Source organism: Nicotiana tabacum, chromosome 4 (assembly GCF_000715075.1).
Source record: "Nicotiana tabacum cultivar K326 chromosome 4, ASM71507v2, whole genome shotgun sequence".
Classification (NCBI taxonomy): Eukaryota; Viridiplantae; Streptophyta; class Magnoliopsida; order Solanales; family Solanaceae; genus Nicotiana; species Nicotiana tabacum.
Window position 1 is genome coordinate 79519001 of NC_134083.1, and position 27852 is coordinate 79546852.

Consider the following 27852-nt stretch of genomic DNA (forward strand, 5'->3'; position numbering starts at 1 on the left):
TTTTCCAAGAGCTTTTGTTCCTCAATTCATTGGTAAGTAACTCTAGTCTACTTTCTTTCAATTTTCCATTACATTTCATAAGATTTCAACATCAAATCTAGGATTTTCATGGTAGAAATTAGGGATTTGGGTAGAATTAGGGATTTTTTGTAAAATTAGGATTTAGACCTCGAATTGAGGTCGGATTTTGAATTGAATTGCATAATCGGGCTCGGGGGTGAATGGGTGATCGGATTTTGGTCTGAACCTCGGGTTTTGACCAAGCGGGCCCGCGGGAGGGGTTGACTTTTTGAATAATGATCTAAATTGAACCTCTTTCATTCGTGGGTAGTTTTTAAAACTTATTTTGAATCGCTTGGTTAATAATTTGCTAGATTTGGTTGGTTCGGAGGCTTGTTCGAAAGGCAAGGTCGTAGTTGAACTTTGAATTGGTTGCGGAGCAAGATAAGTGGCGTGGTTAACTTTGACTTGAGAGATTAGGACTTGTTTGCCTATTTGCTACGTGTTTAATGTGTGGGAACAACGTATATGTGAGTTGACGAGTATTTATGCGTTGTTGGGGTTAAAGCATGGGGTAGAACTTGTTTTGTGATTTATTGCATCTTTAATTATGACATCCCTGCTTAGATTAGATTATTTCTTATTTGATCGTCCCTTCTGTATTTATTAATTAATTAGTAATAGTTGAGTATATTGGAAGTTGCGGTTTGGTATCCTGGAATCATAATCAACATAAAGTACATCCCTTGCATTATTTATCTCCCGAATTTATGTATTCATTACGACATAGTAAGGGGGAGTATTAATGCACGAAGGGTGATGTCGTGCCATTTCATATCCTTATTTACTGATTAATACATGGTGAGGAAGAGAATTAAAGCACGAAGGATGATTTTGTACCAATCTATATCAGTTATTCATTATTATATGGTGAGAACGAGAGTAAAAGCACGAAGGGTGATGCCCTGCCATTTTATTTCTCTTATGACATTATTTCATGATAAGGATGAGAGTAAAAACACGAAGGGTGATGCCGTGCCATTTTCATATTGTAGGTTATTTATCCTCTTTGGTTGATGATTTATTTGACTGTCTGTGTTGTCTTTCCTGTTGTAGTTATCGTATCTTTTCCCCCTTTCGCATGTCCCCTCCTAACTGTACAAATTAAATCTGTATTGTGTTGCTGTTTGGTACATATATCTATATTTGTACAGGTTTAATTACATGAGTGTCCTGTCATAGTCTCGTCACTACCTCGTCGAGGTTAGACTCGACACTTACGGAGTATATTGGGTCGGTTGTACTTATACTATACTCTGTACTTCTTGTGCAGATTTTGGTACTGGTCTCAGTTGTACGTGAGGTGCACTAGCTCGGATTATAACATTCAGAGACTTGAGGTAGATCTGCTGACGTCCGCAAACCTTGAAGTCCCCTTTCTCTATCCTCTTTTATTGTTCATTTCATTTCATTCGAAACAATTGTATTTATTTCAGATTCTATTTGTAGCACTTCTAGTAGTTCGTGTACTCGTGACTCCGGATCTTTGGGAGTAGATATTGTTACATGACTTATGCTGGTGTTGTATTAGTTTGAGTACCTATCCCTCGTTATTTATCATCACTCTGTCTTAAACTGTTAAAAATTTGACTAATTAACTATCTCACGTCGGCTTGCCTAGCAAGTGGATGTTAGGTGCCATCACGACCCTGAGGTTGGGATTACGGGTCGTGACATTTAGTTTGAGCAGTTTTATGGACTATTATTTAGGTTAATTATTCTATTCTAACGATGTGATTGTCTCATAAAAATATCATTAGAATCTACAGAAATCTAAAAGGAGATAAAACATAAGATTTCAAGATCATTTGAATTAACGCAGCATGAGACAATAAATTTTCTTTACTTTTTATTCTTATAAATTATAATACGGAATTTCAAAAAGATAATTCCTTATATTTCAAAGTGGAGTCATGGTTTCATTTGCATTAGCCAAGAAAAGTTAGTTTAAATCGCTTCCAAACGAATATTTGAAAAGTATAACACAAAAATATAACTAAAGGAGTAGAAAGGGTCAGTACGAATACTCGAGATTCAACAATCTTATTAAATATAAAATATATTGACGGTAAAAATTGAAAATAGGTTAGAAGTTCGAGTCACGTAAATGAATGATAGGTTAGAAGTTCGAGTCACGTGAATGATAGAACATCTTCATCATCGACCAGTAGGTTAGAAGTTCGAGTCACGTGAATGATAAGCAATAACACCTTTAATCTTACTTGATAAAAAGATATAAAACATAACAAAAATTCTAAATATTAATATACAAACTTATTAGCTACTACATTTTTATATTATGTCCTCGTCATTTTTCAAACCGCCTTAAATGTTGTTAAGATTTCCCCAAAAGCAATCGAAACTCATCAACTGATCATTGTTAAGCTCCTCCACGTCTATTTTCCTTCTTAGTATAAAGAAAGTTCAAAATTATCACTTACTTGAGGGATATACCTTGAATACAAACCCATGCCTCACTAACGTGACTAGCACAATTTGAAATCCAAGGAAAAAGACAGCAATTTTTATAAAAGATAACAAATGCAAATGTGTCATAATTTTATTGGACCAACGAGATAAATGATGCCTCCTATACATGTGGGAAGACATTAGGACCGTATGGTGTACTTTCAATTTAATTTGGTTACATTAAAATCTTTTGTAAATCGTATGTGTGATAATAATACATGAGCACCACTCCTTTGTCAACATTGAATAATTTTGGTTGCCCCAAATCTTGTGTTCCCTTTTGTAGTATAGCAGTGTGTTGTATAACGTGCAGCTACTCTCTCACATGGATACTCACGTGGCTTTACAGAGGTGACATCCGGTCCCCTGCTTATCAGATTTATAAACAAAGCCCTACCCTTTTTTTCCCCTTTTCAATAAAGGCCAAAACCATAATTAATATATATATAGCGGCTCCCAAAATTATAGACGAAAAGATATATTTTTTTGTGTGTATATATATATATATATACTCTTTTTGGCTAGAAAATATAATTAATTTCGGCCGGACAACTTTTGTATTTTGCCTTTTAAAAGACAGCATAGAGTATCAAAGATTTATAGGCATATGCCTTTCATCAAGTACATATTCTTTCGCGGTAAGTACAATTTTTTTCTTACTGCTCCAATTATGCTATCCTCAGTTTTGATAGTCTATTCATTGATTCGTTCTTACGATGCATTTAAGTTATATGTTTGGCTTATCGGTCGATAAAATTGAAATGAATCATAAAAAATTATAGTTCAAATCTCAATAGAAGTTAAAGAAAAAAAAGTTAGGTGATTTATTTATATTTAAGCCTCGAGGACCAGAATTATATATATATATATATATATGGAAAATGATCAAGTATAGCTCTCTACTTTCATATATTGTCTACATTTAATCTCTGTTATACTATCGGGCCAAATTTACCTCTATCGTTATATTATCGGGCCAAATTTACCCCTACAATCAACAAACGTTTTAAAATACCCCTTGGTTTGTTAAATAATCCAAAATCCAATATAGACAATATTTTTAATTAACAAATCAACGGGTATTTTTAAAAATTTGCTGATTGTAGGGGTAAATTTTGCCCGATAGTATAACGGTAGGAGTAAATTTGACCCGATAGTATAACAGAGTTTAAATATAGACAATATATGAAAATAGAGGGGTATAATAGTGAAAGGTAGCAACGAGTATTCGTTGAATTAGTTGACAAATACGCGACTGGTCCAATTACCACTGTAACTAAAGAAAATTTCTGTTTTCTATCCTCTCACCGTAAACATAGCAAAAGACCGCCCAGTGGTGAATCCAGGAAATTCAATAAGAATGATCAAAATTTGAACTCCCTTTACTAGTGGGCTATGCAAAGGTGTTCAAAATCTATTTTTTGATCAATAACAAGTATTCCAATATTTTACTTTATATACAATATGATTTTTTTGTCACGAGTGTTCAGTTGACCCCTCTTGGCCACACGTAACTTCGCGCGTGAGACTGCCTATTAACTAGTAATCAGAATTGGTGGTTAACTTAAACCATAAGATCCTACAACATAAATTTAATTTACAAACGAACCTCGCCAAACTTATTGTTTTCGTTTTTTCCCCCTTACATTGATGGCTTAAACAAATTACTTTAGCTTTTATCAACTGTTTGACTTTAGCTTGATTAACTTTACATTCTTCTCAAGCAAGTACCAACTCTTAACTAAAAGTCACTGAGCGTGACTTTTAAATTGAACCTTACAATTACCAACATTTGGTGCTTTCGGGTGGCTGCGTTTAGATGAAGCATAATAATGGTTAAAGAATTTATGAAAACCAACAATTTGGTTAGGATTGATTTGGAGAATAATTACATGAAATAAGCATGTTAGGTGTCATCCGCCAATAGTGGCGGAGCCAAAATTTTCGTTAAGGGGTGTCAAAATATATAAAAATAACATACCAGAAAATTAAGGGAAGTCAATACATAGTATATATACATATAATTTATTTTTTTACCTAGCTACACAGTGTATTTTTCCCGCGAAGTTGTGTCATTTGACACCTGGCTCCGCCACTGTCCACCAATGCCAGATTATTTTCCAAACACCAAGCTCTTGAGCTCACTGCAAAAAAAAAAAAAAATAAATAATAATAATAATAATAATAAAAATAAAAAATATATATTGAAATTTTATGTATATAATGGAGAGATCTGATAGGATGGATGAGATTACTATCTACTACTAAAAAGTTGGGTAATTTCGTCCAGGAGAACCGACCGACTTCGGTCGGAAATTGAGGAAAAGCGACCGATTTCCGACCGCTTTTAATTAGTCGAAAAAATAATGGTCGCTAAGGTGTTCTGACCAAAATCAGTCGCAAATTTCCGACCGAAAACGGTCGCAATATTCAACGCGTTGACTAACAACCAAACTAAATATACCGACCGATTTCGATCGGTATTGATTAAATTTTTTTAAAATTTATTTTTCCAATAGCGACCGACATCGGTCGGATTTTTAAATATATAATAATTTTATAATTATTTGTAAATTGTAAAAAAACCGACCGTATAAATTTAAAATTTTCGACCGATGTCGGTCGAAAATTTCAAGAATCTGGAGATTTCATTTGAAATTTCCGACCGAATTCGGTTGGAAATTTTGAATTTCTGGGGAAAAAATTGAGATTTTCAACCGACTTCAGTCGGTTTTCTGGGTAAAAACTGGGCAGAATATGCATGCTTTTAAGCTAAACCACCTGCCAATTACAATCAATATCCATCCTATAATGGCAACATTACATTGCTGCCATTCAAGCCTAATTTGAAAACCCAACAACAATAATTAATTAACAACAATAACAATAATTAACCAACAACAATGCTAACAACAACAATTCCAACCACAACAACTATACAAATATTCAATAACAAAAAATTATCAACAATACAATCATCATTCAAAACTATTCCCAACTAAATATTCACAAGTTCAAGACTTCGTTTAGCAATACACACCATTCAATGAGTGTTTTATATTGCATCATCTTTATCTTCACTACTAGAACCTTCATCGTCGGCATGGTTCGAAGAATCACGACGAGAAGGATTAACATATGGGGAAGGCTCACGAGACCGGGGAATGGGGAAAGCACCACTAGCAAGAAGATTGGCCAGCTGACCTTGAAGGATATTAGATTGTTCGTCCCTATTTTGTAGCTGAACTTGAAGGGTACCAAATTGTTCATCTCTCTTTTGTTCTCTAGCCTTTGTCTCTTCAAGCTCTGATGTCAGCTTTGCGATCTTCTTTTCCATAGACGAGATAGTCGACCTATCAATTGCCTCGCCTTGGGAGGAAGTCCCTATACCTTGCAATCTAGCTCTGTAGCGCCGAAATGATCTCTCTGGAAGGCCGTATGCTATCCCCTTATTAGGACCACCGATAACATCCAATCATATCCTCTGCGCTTCTTCATCTGAAAGGGGTGGTCACTCGCCTTGCTCATTCGGTGGCAAGCTCTGAGTGTACTCCTCCACATTAATCATGTAGCGACCCTTTATTTAGAAGATAGAAAATTATTAACTATATAATATTTTAAATATTAATTTCAACTTATAGTAGTTATGAAACTTACATATGTAGTCTCCGCCCGGTCCTCGACCCATCTACTTGGATCTGTTAGTGCCTTCCTCTTCCGAATGTGAGTCTCCATGAAGAACTCATCATGGGTCATCTTCCTCCCATATTTGTTTTCCTACAAATATAATAAAACGTGTTAACTAAATTAAAATATATAAATATAGTTCGATAAAAATAGATGTAAATATTTTAAAGAATTACCAGTAGTCTCCTCGCAGTCCCCATGCTCCTTGCACCCACACAGTGCAAGGAGCCACCCTTCTCAGATGCTCGGGCCTTTTTTCCTGTTCACTCCTCTTCTCGAATTTCTCGATGGTCCACTGCCTCAGCAGATCCTCCCATATATCTTGTAAAACCCATGAAGGCTTCTTGCTCTTCTTTAGAGCAGAGAAGAAGGAATCAAATAGCCTCTTACGATATTTGAACACAAAATTTGTAAGAATTTCACTGTTATGTCGGTCTTCCCAGGCACACTTAGTCTGCAAATAAAGTATGTAACGTTAGATGAAAATATTATTAATATAATAATTAAATAGATAAGAATTGTATTAAAATCTTAAATTGGTTGAAAATTTATTGCACGAGCTCCGGTGGAAAGTCACTCCAAGCCGCATAGGGTGCATTATACAACCGGCCAAGAGCTTCAGTGATTATCTTTGTAGTGCGATGATTAGGTATGAACCTACAATATAGCAATTACATTAAATAAACAAGAGTAGCTATTATAATTCAGCAAAAATAAAGAAGTACTAAATAAATCTTACCCATTGCCCTCAGGCCTGATGATCACCCTATGATAACGATCATACCACATTTCCTCTGGATCATCATCCTCCGATGAATCTCAAGCGTACGAAGAAGGAGAGGCATCTGGCTCAGCGCTACTATCCCGAAGGCGAAGTCTAGAAATGCTAGAAGACGAACCCCGTGAAGAGCAAGACGGGGTCGCTGATGAAGATGGTTGCGATCTACACCCTTGTATCGATCTAGACCCCTGCTGCGATCCAGACCACTGCTGCGATCCAGCTGGCTGAAATCTAGATGGATGCGATCCAGCTGGTGATGAAGCAAATGGAGCAGATGACGGGCGTACCACATGGCCTTGTTACTGCTGACTCGATGGACCCATATAACTACATGCAAGATCATATGGAGGAAGCGAGGTATAGCCCTGTGGCAGAGAATGGTAAGAATACTGCTGGGATAGCAAATGGTAGGAAGTCTGATGAGTAGATGGATGTGGTGGAATAGATATGTGCCTAGAAAATTACTGCCGACCATCAGCAACGGAGGGATACAAGTGTGGAGTAGAAGGAAGCGAGGGTGTAGCACCATCATCATGATCAATAGGCCTTTTATCCTTCCTAGACCTACCTCGACCCCTACCGGTCATCTGCATAAATTAAAGAAAATATTAGAATTGAGAATATAAATCTATATAAGTTGAGAGCGCTTGAAAAAACTAACATGCTAGTCGTCATCAACGTATCATTCCTCGTCTGAAAATTCTTCCTCTTCACTTCTTTCGTTTTCATTAGGTGATTCTACATCCTCATTTTCTATGATTGTTATTTCCTCCCTATCAACTTCTTCTAATATGCATTGAGGATGCTCCAAGTCATTTTTTAACTGATCATCTACCATTTGGTTAACACTTGAGGTATCATTTTGGTAAGCAACATCTAGCACATTCTCAACTTCCACCCTACCAACAGGCTTAGTTTTGATTACAACCAACCAATAAGCCTTATCCCCCCGCAACGGATATGGAGCATAGTACACTTGCCTAACATTTTCTGCAATTATAAAAGGATCATAGCGATCATACTCTCTCTTTTTATTAACTTCAATTATGTTGTACTACGAGTGTACATTTTTACCTCTTCTAGGTTTTGGGTCAAACCACTTGCATCGGAAAATTATGATCTTCTTATTTGGCCAACCTGAATATGACAATTCTAGAATCTCTTTGATCACACCATAATAATCATTTTTTCCATCCTGGTTGCCTTCACCACCTTTGATACAGACCCCACTATTATTGCTTTTTTTTTTTTATACTTGGAGCATTCCCGAGTGTGAAATTTGTAACCATTCACACAATACTGGGATATAGTTGTAACCGTAGGTACAGGTCCCCAAGATATGTCTTTCAAAAATTGATTAATACCGTTGTTTGGATTATTGACCTACATGTAGTGTTAAATAAATCACAAGTGAACAAGTATATTCACAAGTGACCAAGTATATATATTCACATGTGAGAAAGTATATAAGATGTACTTACACACTCTTTAAACCATGCCTCAAATGTAGAATATACAACATCATGGCCAAATTAATTCACGAAGTCACTGAGAGACGCATTGAAAATTATTTGTTAGTTTCATCAACTAAATTAAATAGAAGTCCATGTAAATTAATCTTACGTCAACACTTACTTAAGAAAGAGTTGAACTTCCGAAAAATTTAGTAACACATGATTTGAAGCTGATTTGTACTCCATACTACTTAGGCCCCTTTTTGTTCGATCTTTAGAACCTCGGCCTGGTTAATTGAATATGGACATTGGTGGATATAATTGATCAATATCAATCACGACATCGTACCGATTGGGCCTATTTCTAGCACATGGCACATGACTGTTGAAGTAGTAAGAACAAAAATGGGCAGTTTTCTTTGCAAGATAGGCTTCGCATATAGATCCTTCAATCTTATTCCTCTGTTTAACAAATCATTTACACTTACCTATGGTCCTACACAATATCATATTAGACGATAACGTTAAAGAAAATTACAAGAATAAATCAAGGTTTGATCATTACCTCTCGAATGGATACATCAACCTACATTGAACCAGCCCTTCAAGTCGCGCCTCGTGTACAAGGTGAATTGGATGGTGTTCCATCACATCAAAGAAACCACATGGAAAAATCCTTTCCAGCTTATTACTGATTACAGGAATGTTTTGATTCATTTGAAATAGGTTTTCTTCCCTTAATGTGGTAGAACATAAGTCTTTGAAGAACAAACTTATCTCTGTGATGGATTTTCATATATTTTCAGACAAACCACAAAATGCAATAGGGATTAAGGTTTCCATGAAGATATGACAGTCATGACTTTTCATATGAGTCAGCTTTCCTTCAATCATATCGGTACGTTTTCCCAAGTTTGAAGCATAGCCCTCGGGCATCTTTAGGTTTGTAACCCACTCACAAATCTGTCGTCTTTGTTCCAAAGTGAATGTGTAGTTGGCCTTGGTCTTGAACACCTTACCATTGTTCGCAGACTTAAAATATAATTCAGGTCGCCTGCAATATTCTTGTAAGTCCAGTCTAGCCTTCGGGTTATCTTTTATCTTATTCTTATCATCCATCATTGTGTTGAACAAATTATCAAAATAGTTCTTCTCAATATGCATGACATCAAGATTGTGTCGGAGAAGATTATCCTTCCAATATGACAACTCCTAAAATATGTTTTGTATAGTATATAAGCTATATAAGATGTACACATAGTATAGTATATATAGTATATTATAATATAGTATAATATATATAGTATAGTATAATATATATATATATATATATATATATATATATATATATATATATATATATATATATATATATATATATATATATACACATAGATAGGATATAGTGTCAATATAAAAGTAATTTAAAAAAATACATACACACACACTCACACTCACTCTCACACACACATACACACACACTCACACTAACACACACACATATATATACATATTAATTAAGTATTAAATATTATTTATTTAAAATCTATTTATATAAAACCGACTGACTTCGGTTGGTAATTTCATTAAATTTATATTTTAATTATTTTAAAATTTTGTTTCCGACCGAACTCGGTCGGAAATATTTAATTAAAACTTATTCCGGTTGGTAAATTATATAAATATATAATTTTTGTTATATTAAAAACCAATTACCTTGGACGGGAAAGCATAATTTCAAATATTCCGACCGAAATCGGTCGGAACTTTTGAAACATTTTAATAAAAAATTATTTTTGTAAATAATATTCAAGTATGACCAGGTCTTGATCAAATATTGACCAAGTTCCGACCGAAATCGGTCGAAATTTTTATATATTTGCTGTGGGACCACTATTTCCGTTGTGAGAAAAATTTTCTTTGACTTTTGTGACCAATTTACTTAATTTCCGACCGATTTCGGTCGGTATTCTGTGGACGAATTTTGACAGTTTTCTAGTAGTGATCATCGCTAAAGAGGTCTCTGGTTCAAGTATTAGAATGAAGAAATTTATGTTTCCCCCTTAAATGGATCATATGCGAAGCAAATCTGAATTAATCTATTTAGCGTGGGTTTTTGATTTCCAAATGATTAGATTAAAAAAAAAAAAGTAAATTATGTAAGAGCACGTTGAAGGTTAATATATCATGAACGTACAGAGTGGTTACAGATGCTGCTGGGGTTGGGGTGCGGTTAGCTAACATTGTGATTCTTTTCATTTTTATTCTTCTTTCTTGAACTCCTTTTGTTTTGGTATTGATCTAATGGGTCAGCAATTAATTTGCTTTAGTTCTAAGGTAAAACAAATCCAGGACATAATGAAAATAATTTTCAGAATCCTGTATCAATGAAATGTGAGGAGCAATCATATTGAATTTATAGACTAAATTACACTAAACAACTTGTGATTATATGTTTTTCATGTTGGCAATCGTTGTGCGTATCGCACGTGTTGGAAAATTTTGGAGCGTATTTATAGTTTGTTCTTTTTTAGAACACATCTAATTCAAAGGAAAATGTTTTTTCTCAAAAATATTATTCTAAAAGAGAATCCGAACAACTTATTATGTTTTCAATTCAAATAAAGGTATCTAAAAAACAATTTGAAACTGACTTTTCATAAATAGTTAAACCCTAATCCAAATGCCACATTGGTTTTACAGTCTTTTAACCCCTCTTACTGATTCCCAACTTCTCTTCCTCAAACCTTAGCTATTTTTCTGAACCTAGCAACCTTGCCAAAGACCGCTATCAACCTAAGGCGACTCTCAAATTTAATATAACGACCCGACCGGTTGTTTTACTTTCTAGATCCCCGTTCTCATATATAAGACTCTCCATAAGTGCTTTTACTATTTTATGACTTGCAGGGATGGTTAATTCGGGATTTGAAAGGGTTCGGGTTGAAATCGGAACACTTAATTCCTTAATAGTGGCCTTAAAGGAGTAGTTTGACATTGGTCAACATTTCTAGCAAACGACCTTGAAATCATGATTTGATGGTCCCAACAGGTTCGTATGATGATTTTGGACTTGGACATGTGTTCGGATCAGGTTTTGGATGACCTGGGAGCGTTTCGGTGCCTGAGGTTGAAAGTATTGAAAGCTTAAAAGTTTTTTAAATTTGGTTTGGAGTAGGCTTTGGTGTTATCGAGGTCCGTTTGGGATTTCGAGCCCGAGAATAGTTTTGTATGGTGATTTAAGACTTGCACGCAAAATTTGGTGTCATTCCGAGTAGTTTGAGTATGATTCGATCCATTCGGAGTAAGTTAGAAGAATTTGAAGTTCATAAGTTGATTCTATTGGTTTTGGGTTGTAATTCTTAGTTTTAATATTGTTTTTCACATTCCAAGGGTGCGAGCGGTTCCATTTTATGATTTCAAACTTGTTGGTATGTTTGGGCGGGTCCACGGGGCCCTCGATGCCATTCGGACGAGGCACGAAACTCATTTGGACTTGGGAAGAATAACTGAAGCATCAGAGTTCCCGTGCAAACGCACATGCGGAGGGCCAACTGCAAGTGCCAGCTCGTAGAAGCGATCCAACAGCCGCAGATGTGGCTCAGTGTGGACTGCCCAGAGATCGCAGATGCGGAGCGTGGTGCGCACATATGGAAGCGCATGAGCGATGGAAGGAACCGCAGAAGCGGCCAAAGTCGCAGGTGCGGAACGTTCGTCGCAGAAGCGGTCCCATAGAAACGGGCCAGTGTCCGCAGATGCGGCGGTAGGCAAACTAGGGGAGAACCGCATCTGTGATGATATTTTTGTAGATGTGGAGCCGCAAAAGCGGCCATAGAGACGCAGAAGCGGATGTGCTGGAGGCAGTGATGTTCATTTAATACGGGACTTAGACCATTTTTGACTCATTTCTTTCACTTCTTAGTCGATTTTTGAGCTTCTTAGAGAGGGGTTTTCACCTAGCTATTGGAGGAAAGTAATTTATATCCAATGTAAGTTAAATACATAGATTATTGGTAGATTTTAACATGTAAAATTGTGAAAATAATGGGTTTAGATGAACAAAATAGGTTTGGATAAAAATGGGATTTAACCACAAAAATGGTTGTGGGATTGAGTGAAAATTATATATTTGAGTTCGTGAGGTTATGGTTAACAAATTTCTTCGAAAATTTCTCAAATCTGGGCACGTGGGTCCGGGGGTGAATTTTAGGAATCTTCCAATATGGGTTGGGTAATTACTCTAATAGTTAGAGTACAAACTTTCGAACGTGTATTGCTTTTTATAACATTTGACTAGTTTCGGATTGTTCGGCACCGAGTTGAGGCTTTAGAGTGAATTTGAAGCTGGAAAGTGAGCTTTGAGACGAGGTAAGTCTCTTGTCTAACCTTGTAAGAGGGAATTTACCCCATAGTTGATTTAAATTACTATTTGCTTCTAATTGTGGGGGCTACGTACACATGAAGTGACGAGAGTCCGTACGTAGCTACTAATTATGCTTATGTCCGGGTAGTTTAAGACCCAAATCTTGAAATATTTGTTACTACTTCTTCGAGGTTAGACTAGATACTTACTGGGTACATGCTGTTTATGTACTCATGCTACACTTCTGTACTAACCGTGCAGGATCTGAGGCAGGTGCATTTGGCAGTCTTACCAGTGTGCACCCCCGTTACCCTGAGACCTAGTGGTGAGCTTCTTCCTGTGCCATCCTGCAGCACCTAGAGTCTCTCGTTTGCACTTATTTTTCTGTCTATTTTTATTTCAGACAGTAGTTAGAGTTTTGTATAATTCACTAGTTGCTCATACACTTGTGACACCAGGTCTTGGCATACACACTAGTAGACTTTATGGTTTTAGAGTACTTATATCACTATGATTGCCACTCAGTTGTCTTCGCTTTATTTATTAAATTTTCTACTCCTAAATTTTTTAATAAATAGGATGTAATTACTTAGAAACTTATTAAAATTAGAAATAACATGGATTAGTTCACCGTTTGCTTGCCTAGCGGTGACGTTGGGTGCCATCCCGGCCTATGGGAGAAATTGGGTCGTGACAACATGGTATCAGAGCACTAGGTTCACGTAGGTCTCACAAGTTATGAGCAAGCCTAATAGAGTCTTGCGGATCGGTATAGAGACGTCTGTACTTATCTTCGAGAGGCTATAGGGTGTTAGGAAACTACTCTTTCTTCATATCCTATCGTGCAGTTGATGTTATGCTAAGAATCTTTCTCTTATTCTCTCATAGATGGTGAGAACGCGCACGGAAGATGTACTTGATCATGGAGGAGCTACTCCGTGTTGCTAGAGGCCGGGGCAGAGGTCGAGGGCGGGCTCCAGCTAGTGGTAGAGGACGAGCATATCCTAGAGTTTCTCTAGTTATGCCACTAGTAGATCCAATAGAGGATCTTATTATTGAGGAGCAGGGCGAGGTGCGTGCAGCCGAGCCAACCCCGGTGGATTTCATGTCCGCACTGGGATTTCAGGAGGTCAAGGGCCGTATGCTGCGGTTCATGGATTCTATGACTCAGGCTAGTTTATTTCCAGCGGACCCAGCCATATCTCAGGCGGGAGGGCGAGCATATACCCCTACCGCTCAGGCTCCTAGGCATGCAGCTTCCGTATATCAGACCCTGGGCGCACTACCCATGGGAGGGCCATAGCCAGTTGCAGAAGCTATACCTGAGCCCAGACCAGTTGCGGTCAGCGAGCCGCAGAAGCTATTGGATAGATGGACAAGACTACACCCTCCCGTCTTCGGAGGTGAGCGAGATGAGGACACCCAGGACATTATTGATTGTTGCAGGGATAGACTACATAACATGAGGATATTAGAGTCCCACGGGGTCGACTTTACCACTTTCCAGCTGGAGGGCAGGGCCCGTAGGTGGTGGCAGTCATATCTCCTTGGCAAACAAGTAAATTCTCCTCCCATGACTTGGGATCGGTTCACTGGTATTTTTCTGGATAGGTATATTCCGCCCTCTCAGAGGGAAGAGTTGCGGTTTTAATTCGAGCAACTCCAGCAGGGTCAGATGTCGGTGACCGAATATGAGGTGAGATTCTCTAAGTTGTCTTGCCATGCACTTATGATACTTCCTACAGACGCAGAGAGGGTGCATAGATTTGTTGCAGGTTTGCACTCTAGTATTCAGGCCACTATGGCCCCAGAGGTTGAGATGGGGACTTCTTATGAGCTAGTTGTGGAGATAGCTCGGATAATTGAGGCTGTACGTCAGCGAAGCCAAGAGCAGGCGACGAGGGATAAGCGGTTTTGATATTCTGGAGAGTTCAGAGGTTCCCCGGCCGGGGACAGAGGTCTGTTTGTGAGGGGTCAGTCTAGCAGGCCCACATATCCAGCATCGCCGCCTCCTCGGGGTGCTCCGGTGCGACCTTATTTCAGCGCCATGCCAGAGAGTTCCTACCGCACACCAGCTATTCAGGGTTCCTCCAATGGGTATTCAGGCCATCAGAGTCAGACTTCAGGTCAGCAGTCCACCGTACCAAGAGGTTATTTCGAGTGCGAGGATCTCAGTCATATGCGGAAGTTCTGCCCCAGACTTCGGGGTAAGGCAGTGCAGCAGGGTCAGCAACCTATGTTTACAGCACCAACTGCCCCACCAACCGTCCGACCACCCATAGGCGGGGGGCAGGTGGGTAGGGGCCATCCTAGAGGTGAAGGCCATCAAGGTGGCGCTCCACCTAGACCACATGTAGTAGCCTCAGATGCCTTGATCACGGGTATTAATTTTGTCTGCAGTAGGAATGCTTCGGTACTATTTGATCCAGGGTCTACATATTCATATATTTCATCTATGTTTTCTCATTTTTTGGGTGCTCCTCGTGAGTCCTTGGGTACTCCTATTTATGTGTTCATGCCAGTAGGCGATTATATTGTGGTGGATCGGGCCTATCGGTCATGTATCGTGACTTTCTGTGGTTATGAGACTAGAGTGAATCTTCTGTTGCTTGATATGAACGACTTTGAGGTCATCTTGGACATAGACTGGTTGTCTCCATATCACTCCATCCTTGATTGTCATGCCAATACTGTTACCTTGGCAATGCTAGAATTACCTAGATTGGAGTGGAATGGATCATTTGTCAGTGCATCTAGTCGGGTTATATCCTTTCTAAAGGCTCGATACATGGTCGAGAAAGGTTGTTTGGCTTATCTTGCTAATGTTCGGGATACTACCACAGAGACTCCAGCGATTGATTTAGTGCCCGTGGTCCAGGAGTTATCCGATGTGTTTCCTTCTGATCTTCCAGGCATGCCAGCAAATCGTGATATCGATTTATGTATTGATGTGGCTCCTGGTACCCATCATATATCTATCCCACTATATTACATGGCTCTGAAAGAGTTGAAGAAGTTGAAGGAACTGCTTGAGGAGTTCCTAGCAAAGGGGTTCGTCAGACCGAGTGCGGTGTTATTTGTGAAGAAAAAAGATGGGACTATGCGGATGTGCATTGATTACCGCTAGTTGAACAAAGTTACCATTAAGAACAAGTACTCGGTGCCACGTATTGATAATTTCTTTGACCAGTTGCAGGGCACAGGCTGTTCTCTAATATCGACTTGAGATCGGGGTACCATCAGTTGAAAATTCGGGATTTGTATGTTATGAAGACATATTTCCGGACTAGATATGGCCATTATGAGGTTCTAGTGATGTCCTTCAGTTTGACCAACACACCGACAACGTTTATAGATTTGATGAATCGGGTGTTCAGGCCATATATTGATTCGTTTGTCATTGTCTTCATTGATGACATTTTGATCAACTCACGTAGCATGGGGGAGCACAAGAAGTATTTGAGAGTGGTGCTTCAGACCTTGCGGGAACAGAAGCTATATTCTAAGTTCTCCAAGTGTGAGTTCTGGTTGGATTCAATGGCATTCTTGGGGCATGTTGTATCAGGCGAGGGTATTAATGTAGTCCCAAGAAGATCGAGGCAGTTCAGAGTTGGCCTCGTCCTACCACGTTGACTGAGATCAGGAGCTTCTTGGGTTTAGTAGGTTATTATTGCCGGTTTGTGGAGGGCTTCTCATCTATTGTAGTACCTTTGACTAGATTGACCCAGAAGCTCCGTTCCGATAGTTCGATGAGTGTGAGGTGAGCTTTCAGAAGCTCAAGATCGCATTGACTTCAGCATCGGTGTTGGTGTTGCCTTCCGGTTCCAAGATGTATACTGTGTATTGCGACGCTTCACACATTAGTTTGGGTTGTGTATTGATACAGGAGGGGCGAGTTATTGCATATGCTTCCTGATAGCTGAAGCCCCACAAGAAGAATTATCTTGTACACGATTTTGGAGTTGGCGGCGACTGTTCATGCTCTAAAGATCTGGAGGCATTATTTTTATGGGGTGTCCTGTGAGGTTTACACCGATCATCGCAACTTGCATCATTTGTTCAAGGATAGGGATCTCAATTTAAGGCAGTGCAGGTGGCTGGAGTTACTAAGAGATTATGATATTACCATCCTCTATCATCCGGGCAAGGCAAATGTGGTTGCGGATGCCTTGAGTAGAAAGGCGAAGAGTATGGGTAGTTTGGCATTCATTTCAGCAGAGAAGAGTTCACTAGCTTTGGACATTCAGTCCTTGGCCAATAGACTTATGAGGTTGGATATTTCAGATCCCAGCCGAGTTCTTGCATGCGTCGTTGCCCAGTCTTCACTATTCGAGCAAATCAAAGCTCGTCAGTTTGATGATCCACACTTATTGGTTCTTAGAGAGACGGTACTAAAGGGTGGTGCCAAAGAGGTTACTATCGGGGAGGATGGTGCTCTACGACTCTAGGGTAACCTATGTGTCCTTAATGTTGATGGATTTAGAAAACAAAATTCTATAGGAGGCACACAAGTCTCGGTATTCTATTCACCTAGGTGCTACAAAGATGTATCGCGACCTGAGGCAGCATTATTGGTGGCGGCGGTTGATGAAGGGCATAGTTGAGTATAAAGCGAGGTGCCTTAATTGCCAATAGGTTAAGTATGAGCATCAAAGGTCAGGTGGCTTACTCCAGTAGATGGTTATACCTGAGTGGAAATGGGAGAGCATTACCATAGATTTCATAGTTTGGTTGCCGCGGACCTTGCAGAAGTTTGATGCAATTTGGGTCATTGTCGACAGGTTGACCAAGTCGACACACTTCATTCCAGTTGTTACCACGTATTCTTCAGAAAGGTTGGCTCAAATTTACATTCAGAAGATTGTTTGGTTGCATAGTGTGCCTGTTTCCATCATATCAGATAGACACCCCCGGTTTACTTCACATTTTTGGAGGGCTGTACATAGTGAGTTGGGGACCCGGGTAGAGCTCAGCACAACCTTTCATCCGTAGACCGACGGACAGTCGGAGCTGACGGTTCAAATCTTGGAGGACATGCTCAGAGCATGTGTGATTGACTTCGGAGGGCAGTAGAATAGATTCTTGCCTTTGGCCGAGTTAGCTTACGACAACAGTTATCAGTCCAGCATCGAGATGGCTCCATTTGAGGCTTTATATGGTCGGCGATGTCGTTCGCCCATCGGATGGTTTGAGCCCTGCGAGGCTAAGTTATATGGTACTGATTTAGTGAAGGATGCCTTGGAAAAGATAAAGTTGATTCAGGAGTGACTTCGCACAGCACAGTCTAGATAGAAGAGTTACGCGGACCAAAAGGCGTGCGATTTATCATTTATGGTGGGCGAGAAGGTTCTCTTGAAAGTCTCGCCAATGAAGGGAATCATGAGGTTCGGGAAGAAGGGCAAGTTGAGCCCAATGTTCAAAGGCCAATTTGAGTTATTGAGACGAGTTAGGGAGGTTTGCTTATGAGCATGCTTTTCCTCCAAGTCTATCGTCCGATTTTCCACGTGTTTATGCTTAGGAGGTATCATGCCGACAGTTCGCATGTGTTAGACTTCAGCACGGTTCAGCTAGATGGGAGCTTGGGTTATGAGGAGGAGCCAGTTGCCAATGTTGACAGGCAGGTTCGCCAAATGAGGTCCAAGAAGATTTCTGCGGTAAAAATCAATAGAGAGGCGAACCAGTCAAGGAGGAGACTTGGGAGGCCAAAGAGGACATGTGGAGCAGAAATCCACACCTATTCAGCGCTCTAGGTATGATTCTAGACCCGTTCGAGGACGAACATTTGTTTAAGAGGTGGAAAATATAATGACCCGACCGGTCGTTTTACTTTCTAGATCCCTTGTTCCCCTAAATAAGACTCCCCGTATGTGCTTTTACTGTTTTATGACTTGCGAGGATGATTAGTTTGAGATTTGAAAGAGTTCGGGTTGAAATCGGAACACCTAGTTCCATAATAGTGGCCTTAAAAGGGTAAATTTGACTTTGGTCAATATTTCTAGCAAACGACCTCGGAATCAGGATTTGATGGTCCCAACAGGATCATATGATGACTTTAGACTTGGGCGTGTGTTCGGATCGAGTTTTAGATAACCCGAGAGTGTTTCGGTGCCTAAGGTTGAAAGTTGGCTTATTGAAAGCTTAAAAGTTCTTTAAATTTAGTTTGGAGTAGGCTTTAGTGTTATCGAGGTCTGTTTTGGATTCCGAGCCTGGGAATAGTTTAGTATGGTGATTTAATACTTTCATGCAAAATTTGATTTCATTCCGAGTAGTTTAAGTATGATTCAGCGCGTTCAGAGTAAGTTGGAAGAATTTGAAGTTCATAAGTTGATTCTATTAGTTTTGGGTTGCGATTCTTAGTTTTAATGTTATTTTCCACGTTCCGAGGGTACGAGCGAGTTCGTTTTATGATTTCTAACTTATTGGTATGTGTGGACGGGGTCACGGGGGCCCCGGATGCCATTCGGGTGAGGCACAAAACTCATTTGGACTTGGGAATAATAGCTGAAGCATCATAGTTCTGGTGCAATCGCACTTGTGGAAGGGCAGCCGCAGGTGCGAGCTCGCAGAAGCGAGCCAACAGCCGCAGAAGTGGCCCAGCGTGGGCTGCCCAGAGATCGCAGATGCAGAGCGTGGTGCACACCTTCGGAAGTGCATGTGCGATGGAAGGAACCGCAGAAGCGGCCAAAGCCGCATGTGTGGCACGTTCGTCGCATAAGCGGTCCCGTAGAAGTGGGCCAGTGTCCGCATATGCGGCAGTAGGCAAACTAGGGGAGAGCCGCATCTACGATGATATTTCCGCAGATGTGGAGCCGCAAAAGCGGCCATAGAGCCGCAGAAGCGGATGTGCTGGAGGCAGTGATGTTCATTTAATACGGAACTTAGACCATTTTTTACTCATTTCTTTCACTTCTTAGTCGATTTTTGAGCTTCTTAGAGAGGGGTTTTCACCTAGCTATTGGAGGTAAGTAATTTCTATCCAATGTAAATTAAATTCATAGATTATAGGTATATTTTGACATGTAAAATTGTAAAAATTATGGGTTTAGATGAACAAATCTAGGTTTTGATAAAAATGGGATTCAACCACAAAAATGGTTATGGGATTGAGAGAAAATTATATATTTGAGTTTATGAGGTTATGGGTAACAAATTTTTCAAAATTTTACGAAATCTGGGCACGTGGGCCTGGGGTGAATTTTAGGAATCTTCCAATAAGGGTTGGGTAATTAATCTAATAGTTAGAATACGAACTTTCGAACATGTATTGATTAATTTATATAATATTTGACTAGTTTCGGATTGTTCGGCACCGAGTTGAGGCTTTATAGTGAATTTGAAGCTGGAAAGTGAGCTTTGAGATGAGGTAAGTCTCTTGTCTAACCTTGTAAGAGGGAATTTACCCCATGGTGATTTAAATTACTATTTACTTCTAATTGTTGGGGCTACGTATGCACGAGGTGACGAGAGTCTGTGCGTAGCTACTAATTATGCTTATGTCCGGGTAGTTTAGGACCCAAATCATGAAATATTTATAATGTTTGCACCCTACTTGTTAATTAAAGTGGCTAAATTATATTGAAACTTGTTAAGGAATTGGTAAAGACCGAATTTCTCTTACTTGAAATCGGTTGTTCATTAAGTATCCTATTTTCTTGTGGAGCGGGCCGAATGTCTCGGCAGTAGATAGATGCATCTATGGTTCGTGTCGTACGATCCTCGGCAGTGTACACATTATTTTGGATCGGGCCATACAACCTCAGCATAATCGTGCGTGAAAATACTCGGAGTTTAATTATATTTGATATTTTTTTATGGCTTGAGAGGTTAAAATTTCATATGACAGAAACTGACTTGGGATTTACTATTAGTGAAAGAATTATTTATCTTCTACTTGTTATTGAGTTAACATTATTATGTACATAACACATGCTTATTTAGAAGTCTTGTGTTTTTCTTGATTAGCCCATAACAAGTGTCGATGTCGACCCCTCGTTATTACTTTTTCGAGGTTAGACTAAATACTTACTGAGTACATGTTGTTTATGTACTCACGCTATACTTATGCACTAACCGTGCAGGATCTGAGGCAGGTGCATCTGGCAGTCTTACCGGCGCGCACCCTCGTTACCTTGAGGCCTTGTGGTGAGCTGCTTCCTAAGCCGTCCTGCAGCACCTAGAGTCTCTCTTTTGCACTTATTTTTCTGTCTATTTTTACTTTAGACAGTAGTTAGAGTTTTGTATAATTCATTAGTTGCTCATATACTTGTGACACCAGGTCTTGGCACACACTAGTAGACTTTATGGTTTTGGAGTACTTAAATCACTATGATTGCCACTTAGTTGTCTTCGTTTTATTTATTAAATTTTTTACTCCTTAATTTCTTAATAAATAGGATTTAATTACTTAGAAACTTATTAAAAAGAAAAATAATATGGATTAGTTCATTGTTGGCTTGCCTAGCGGCGACGATGGGCGTTATCACAACCTATAGGGGAAATTGGGTTGTGACATTTAAATTCGATGAGTTGAACTCTAAAGGTCTAAAATACTAACTCATTGAGCTTTTAAAATCACACATTTATATTTAATACTTGTTGAAATTTTAATAATTTTTATTTGCTTTTATATATCTATGTTTTATGTCAAAAATATTACGTTTAATTGAACCTATTACACAGGCTACATCTGCATCTGCTACCAATCACCGTGGCCAAGAAGGTTGAATGCTTGAGGAAGATGTAGGGGTTTTTAGGAAATACATTTATTTATACAAGAAAAGTGTTTAAGGACAATCAAATCCAACTATAAAAAAGAGAACTAGTTCTTGATATACTAGAGCTAATAAGATGAACATATAAAATTTTAAAATAATAATATTATTAAATAATGTTCCTATGCATCTAAGTGATAAAGCAAATTATTGTAGGCTTAGAGGTAAAGCGTGAATATCCTGTAATGCCTACGAAAGCATAAGCTTGTGGGATCCAAATGTGAATTATGTAAAAATCATCATTATTATGTGAAACAAGAGTAGGCCCCCTCAGAAAATCATGTAATCTTCCCTTATCACACAAATCTCTCCTCTAAATTTGCTAATCCCCGTCTTGATCACTTTTCTTCTTTTAGAAGACAAGTCAACATCACCCATTCGTTTACAAGTAAATGTACCAGATTACAATTTATTATCTTGAGTAGACCAATGAAATGCAAGTAACTTTTTATTTTAAATTTTCATTTGGGATTGGGTGAGTCGTTAAGGAAAAGCGGGAAAAAAGAAGAAGAGAAATACCCTGATTTTCAACTTATAATTGAAAATAACCATATTTTCAAAAAGTAATCAAATTTTAGTTATTTTTCCTATAAAAAAAAAATTTGAACAAAAATATCCTTAAAAATCCGAAAGAATTCTAGTATAATATGCTGGGGTTCAAATTTTTTACATATGAGATTCCAGCATAATGTGCTAGAATTTCATAATGTGTTGGAATTCCAACATAATATTCCGGAAGTTTATACGCATGAGCTCCATAATATAGCATATTATGATGGAACTTTCTTTGTTTCAGCTAGGATATTTTTGTCCAAATTTTATCTACACATAAGATAGTGACTATTTTTCAATGACTTTGCAAATGCTGGTCATTTTTCGATTATCAACCCGAAAACTGGCTAGCCCGTGCTAGGGAAAAGTTAAGTAAAAATCATATTTTTACACATGAACAATTCAAGGTAATAACTCTATCAATGATTAACACTCAATTCTTCAACTTTGATAATCAAATTTAGGCAGCTTGGTGCAATAAGCTTCTGATGCGCATAGCATCTGAAGAACGGTTGGATCACTTAAACGCAATCTTATTTAATATTTCAGCAGAAGTGTGAACCCGTAACCTACTATTCACACGGCAACAACTCATCATGACATCGAGGCTCCATAGTCAATTAGATTATAAATTGTGATAAATAACTTCAAAGTAGATACAAATTAAGAGTCATATTTCTTGGCACCTTGGTTATGACAGCATTACCTCATAATTGTTGTAATTGGAAGTCACTGTCATAGTAGTATTAGACTTTATCACAACCGACGCTAATTTATACCTATAAATAGAAGTAAAAGAACACTACAAAAAGAAGGTCCCTGAAGATAGTTTATATTTACTCTCTGGTCAATCAGAACAGCTAATTTACAACCCAACTTCTCCTCGTGTGACACACATATTGTTATATATATATCACAAAAAAAGAAGAAAAGTACAGAGAATTTTCAGAGTCCTGTTCCAATTTTTCTAACTAGCCAATAATTACAAATCACAGAGCTGAAAATCATATTACATCAATGGCTGAACTCGAGACCTCTGATCAAGGGATGCCTAAAGTCATAAATTTTATGGCTTCTGTTCTTGAAAGAGTAGCAGAAACAAATGATCTCAGCCGGAGATTTAGTGCCCAGAAAATCTCTATGTTTCATGGACTTACTAGGCCTACTATTTCTGTTGAAAGCTATTTGGAGAGGATTTTCAAGTATGCCAATTGTAGCCCTTCTTGTTTTGTTGTGGCATACATTTATCTTGATCGGTTTTCGCAGAGGCAGCCATTGTTGCCCATCAATTCTTTCAATGTTCATCGGCTGCTCATCACCAGTGTCTTGGTTTCTGCTAAATTCATGGATGATATGTGAGTTTTCTTTGGCCCCTTGTTTTCTGTTCAATTATCTTTCTTTAAAAAAAAAATTCTTTATACTGTCAGTCGATATAAGTTAAACATTTTCAAAATACGTATGGGGTATGATTTTAGCAAATTGTTAGATAATCACCAGCTGATCTCTAAGCTTTCCTGAAGAACTTGCAGAGTTCTTGCTTCCCATCATTGTTGATATAGTAATTAATGTTCTCTAGATTTTATTTTATGTGATACTTGTTTATTAATAATCTATTTTAAAAAGAACATTACCTTTTGGAAACAAATTAACTTTGAACTTCATATTTTACCTTTTATGAATGTCATGTCATATTTAATAGCATAAATTTTAAAAAAGAAAATGTTAAAACGCAATGTCCAGTCAAATATGTCAAATAAAAATCAAACAAATTGAAGCCGACGGAGTAATTGTTTACTTCTAATGTCAGTAGTATAATAGTCCATCTGCCAGATAGGATGATAACTACTATAATAATTGAACGGGTTGGAAAGTAGATACTTTTAGAAAGAACTTAAATTTGCTCTCTCGATCTTAATGATTTTATTTTATCTCTTAATGGACAGGAATTCTTTCGGGGAAAAGAAAAGGATTGAATATCTGAATGCCTATAGATGAATAGACTCCTACTGTAATTTTGTTAGTGTTTGACCTCTACATAATAGGAAAAATATCAGTAATTATTCTGCACTTATAGCTGTGCAATTTAAATTCATGAAACCATTGCCTTGAATCTTGTTCTTCAATCTGAAAGCTCTTGCTAAAGAGTAGTGTTTAAGCATGTATCCTGCTTTGACATAATTGGGTAACTTACTAATCGAACTTCGTTGACCTTGAATGATAAAATTTGTTAAACAAATAGGCAGTGTGTAAGAAAATAATTAATCTTATATATACGGTTCGTGTAAGAGAATTTTTACACAAATTAATGTAATTTAACATGTTGTAGAAGGTTGCACTTACCTTTTTTTTTTCAGAAAACTAATTCCAAACCTTTGAAGTAAGGTGGAAATATAAAAATTATTTAAATATGTGTGTATTAAAAGTTAAAATATAAGAGAAAATTATAATATATATATATATATATATATTAGTGATGAATTATACTTTAAAAAGAGTGTGAAGATGTGCCTAACATACACTAGAAGTTCATGGGGTGGTAAATATACAAAATAGAAAATAGAAACATGCATTTGAATACCAAGAAGCAAAAACATTGTCAAAAACCTAATAATAAGCATGTGAATTTTCAAAATGACCATGTTTAATTCTGAACCAGACAAAATCACCTAAGATGTGGTGTCTTTTGTCTGCTGTCCCTCACGACGTTTCAGCGTTGAATTCTATACAACTTCTTTGCTAGGGACAACTGAATGATGATGCCGTCCTCTACGTATAATTGTTATATTCCCCAGGAAGTTAAAAGGAAATTAAAGTTCGTTTCCTAGTAATTTAAAGTATTCTTATCAAAAATTTATAGACCAATATATCATATGCAAGGGTGAAGAACTGAAAGATACTAGAGCGGATTGGCACTCCTCGTCAGTTTTCTTTCGTTTGGGCTTAAATACTAGAGTAATTTGACACTTATGGTCAGCTTTGTTTCATTCGAGCTTAGATATTAGAGTGGTTTGGCTCTCTTGACAAACTTTAATTTTTCGGGCTTTTTTCTTCTGCGTTTATGCGAACCAATTATACGTGAGGTTGAAGAGGAAGGCGTCACTTCTAGCTTATATGTGCATTTACTACGTTATGTAAATTAGCAAAGTTATACCCAAACCTTTCTAATTTAGATTTGCATCTAATTATGATAAATAAGCTTTTCTAAATTAATTCGACTCCAATCTTATAGACAGTTGGTCTTTGAGATTGTCCTCTAAAAGTTTGTATCCCTGATTTGAAAGTCACAATGCTGCTTGCTTAACTGTAATGCTAGCTGCAGCTTTGACTTCTTCCTTTTCTTTTTTTAACTTTTATATTTGGTTTAAATTTATTTTTAAAAAAATTATTCCCGTGTGTGGAATATCCATTCATAGCATGATAAAATTGATGTTATAGATCTGAAATCTTGATTTAGAATGACATTATTAATTAATATGAGGTGTCGAATTAGCTATGAATTAGCTGTCATTCAAGTCTTCCTATTGTCACAAATCACAACTACATTAATACTCAATGCTTTCAGTAGCTTTCGATTTAATTCCCTGATGTGAAGTTTACAATTAGTCATCCTCCACCACTCCCTTGCACCCCCCCCCCAAACCATGCCAACTACTTCATATATGAGATAAATTAAACAATTCTTTTGTTATGATTTTCTAAACATTTTTTATAAGTACTTTAAATATTGTTATGATTTTCTAAACATTTTTTATAAGTACTTTAAATATAAAATATGATTTGAGGTACTAAGCAGTTTCTAAAGGTATATATATTATATTAAAATTTTATTGGAATATTCAAATTTATGCTGAAAATTCTTTTACTCTAGATATCTCATTCATCTGGGGATGCAGGAAACATAATTTTGGGGGTATTTCAATTCCATGCATAATTACGCTCTCTAGAGTGGCGTGATATCTAGTAGGTGGGAGATATTTCAAGTAGGGTTCAAGTTTTGCATAATGAAATAGTAATATTTTCACACTATCAATTTAAGTTACAGTACTCAATAATAGATAACTGCTTATATCAATTTATCGGTAGTACTTAAAAGTTGAAAAAAATGTATAACCTTAATTTCTCATCCAAATTTCAATTTGGCAGATTTTACAACAATGCTTACTATGCAAAAGTTGGAGGAATTAGCACAAACGAGATGAACCTACTAGAGGTGGACTTCTTATTCGGTATAGGATTTCAATTAAACGTGACTCCCACCACATTCCACACCTACTGCTCTTATCTCCAGACTGAGATGTTGCTGGAATCCCCACCCATGCCAATGCCAATGCCAATGCCATCTTCTTCTCTTAAAATTGGCAGAAATGTGAATCACCAATATTGTTGCATCAATGAGGATGAATCCACTCATCAACAACATGAATTAGCCGTGTGACAAATTAAATAACACAAGAAAATTATGAACTAAATTTTGTCACTGAGGACTGATTGCTTATAAAATTCAGTGGATCAGAAAGTGAGGGTGCACGATATTGGAGGCTGAATATCAAGTTTGTAAACTTGTAAACAAGCATTAAAGCTGATGTTGTAGCTTTGTGGACTAGATATTCCATTTTTGAACGTTTTCTTAGTGAGTTTTGACTTTTGCCGCATAATTCAAATTTCAGCCTCTTTCTTTTAATTCTCAGTTAATTTTTGCATTTGATATTTTGGATTAAGGCGTCATCTTTTATTAGTCATTAGTCACTAAGATTCCATTTAGTTTGTAGCAATAAAAAAGGTTAAAATAGCACGGGCTAGCCAGTTTTCGGACTGGTAATTGAAAATAGCTATCGTTTGCATAGTCATTGAAAAATAGTCATTATTTTACTGAAACACGAAAAGTTCCAGCATAATATGCTGGATTATGGAGATCCTGTATATAAACTTCAACATATTATGTTAGAACTCCAGCACACGGAAAGTTCCAGTATAATATGCTAGATTATAAACTTCTAGCACATTACGCTAGAATTTTTTCGGATTTTTAAGATTGATTTTGTTCAGATTTTATCTTTACAAGAAAAAGTAGCGAAATTTCGAATACTTTTGAAATTGTAGCTATTTTTTAACTACCAATGATAAATTTGGTTATTTCTGATTTTTCCCCTTAAAAAGGAGAATCAACTCAACTCAAGCCCAATATTAGAAGTAGATACCAGTATATTTCTCGAGTATAAAGTTAACGTAAGTAATTTAAAGTTCTCGTACGTTTGCTACTTTTTATTTGAAATATTCTAATCAAAAGGTATTACTATTAGTCTTAGTTAATCACTCACGGGTTGTTTGGTTGGGAAACAATTTATCCCATGATCAATTATTGTAAGATTAATTATCCCGGGATTAGTTATCTCACCCTCCCATGAGGATAAAAAAATATTGCAATCCCGGGATTAGTTATATCATGATTTTATCCCAACCAAACGTGGAATAAAATCATCTCAAATTTAATCTCGGGATTGATTATCCCTTATCGCTCGTACCAAACGAGCCCTTAGTATGCTTGAACGCTTTGCCAATACCATGTGACTGGTTGATTTTGCTTTCTTTTCTTTTTGGTAAATAAATATTCACTATATCTAGACATTGAAATAACGAAAATTATACAAATGGTCATTTAATTATGATTTTTTTTCTCCCACCACAATCATATAATAACTATATTTTCTGACACAA

The 27852-nt window shown here is 37.4% G+C and overlaps 1 protein-coding gene across 1 annotated transcript; it reads left to right on the forward strand.

Annotated features, from left to right (window-relative positions):
• Nucleotides 1–22938: 22938 nt before the first annotated feature.
• LOC107811449 (cyclin-U4-1) lies at nucleotides 22939–26786 on the forward strand. Its single transcript, XM_016636377.2, has 2 exons — nucleotides 22939–23492; nucleotides 26281–26786. Exons 1-2 carry the CDS (start codon nucleotides 23155–23157, stop codon nucleotides 26570–26572), a joined length of 630 nt encoding a protein of 209 aa, XP_016491863.1. The 5' UTR covers nucleotides 22939–23154; the 3' UTR covers nucleotides 26573–26786.
• The last annotated feature ends 1066 nt before the right edge of the window (nucleotides 26787–27852 follow it).

Coding starts and splice junctions, on each gene's coding strand:
- LOC107811449 (XM_016636377.2), top strand. CDS start 23,155: ATGGCTGAACTCGAGACCTCTGATCAAGGGATGCCTAAAGTCATAAAT. Junction 23,493..26,280: donor GCTAAATTCATGGATGATAT/GTGAGTTTTCTT, acceptor TCAATTTGGCAG/ATTTTACAACAATGCTTACT.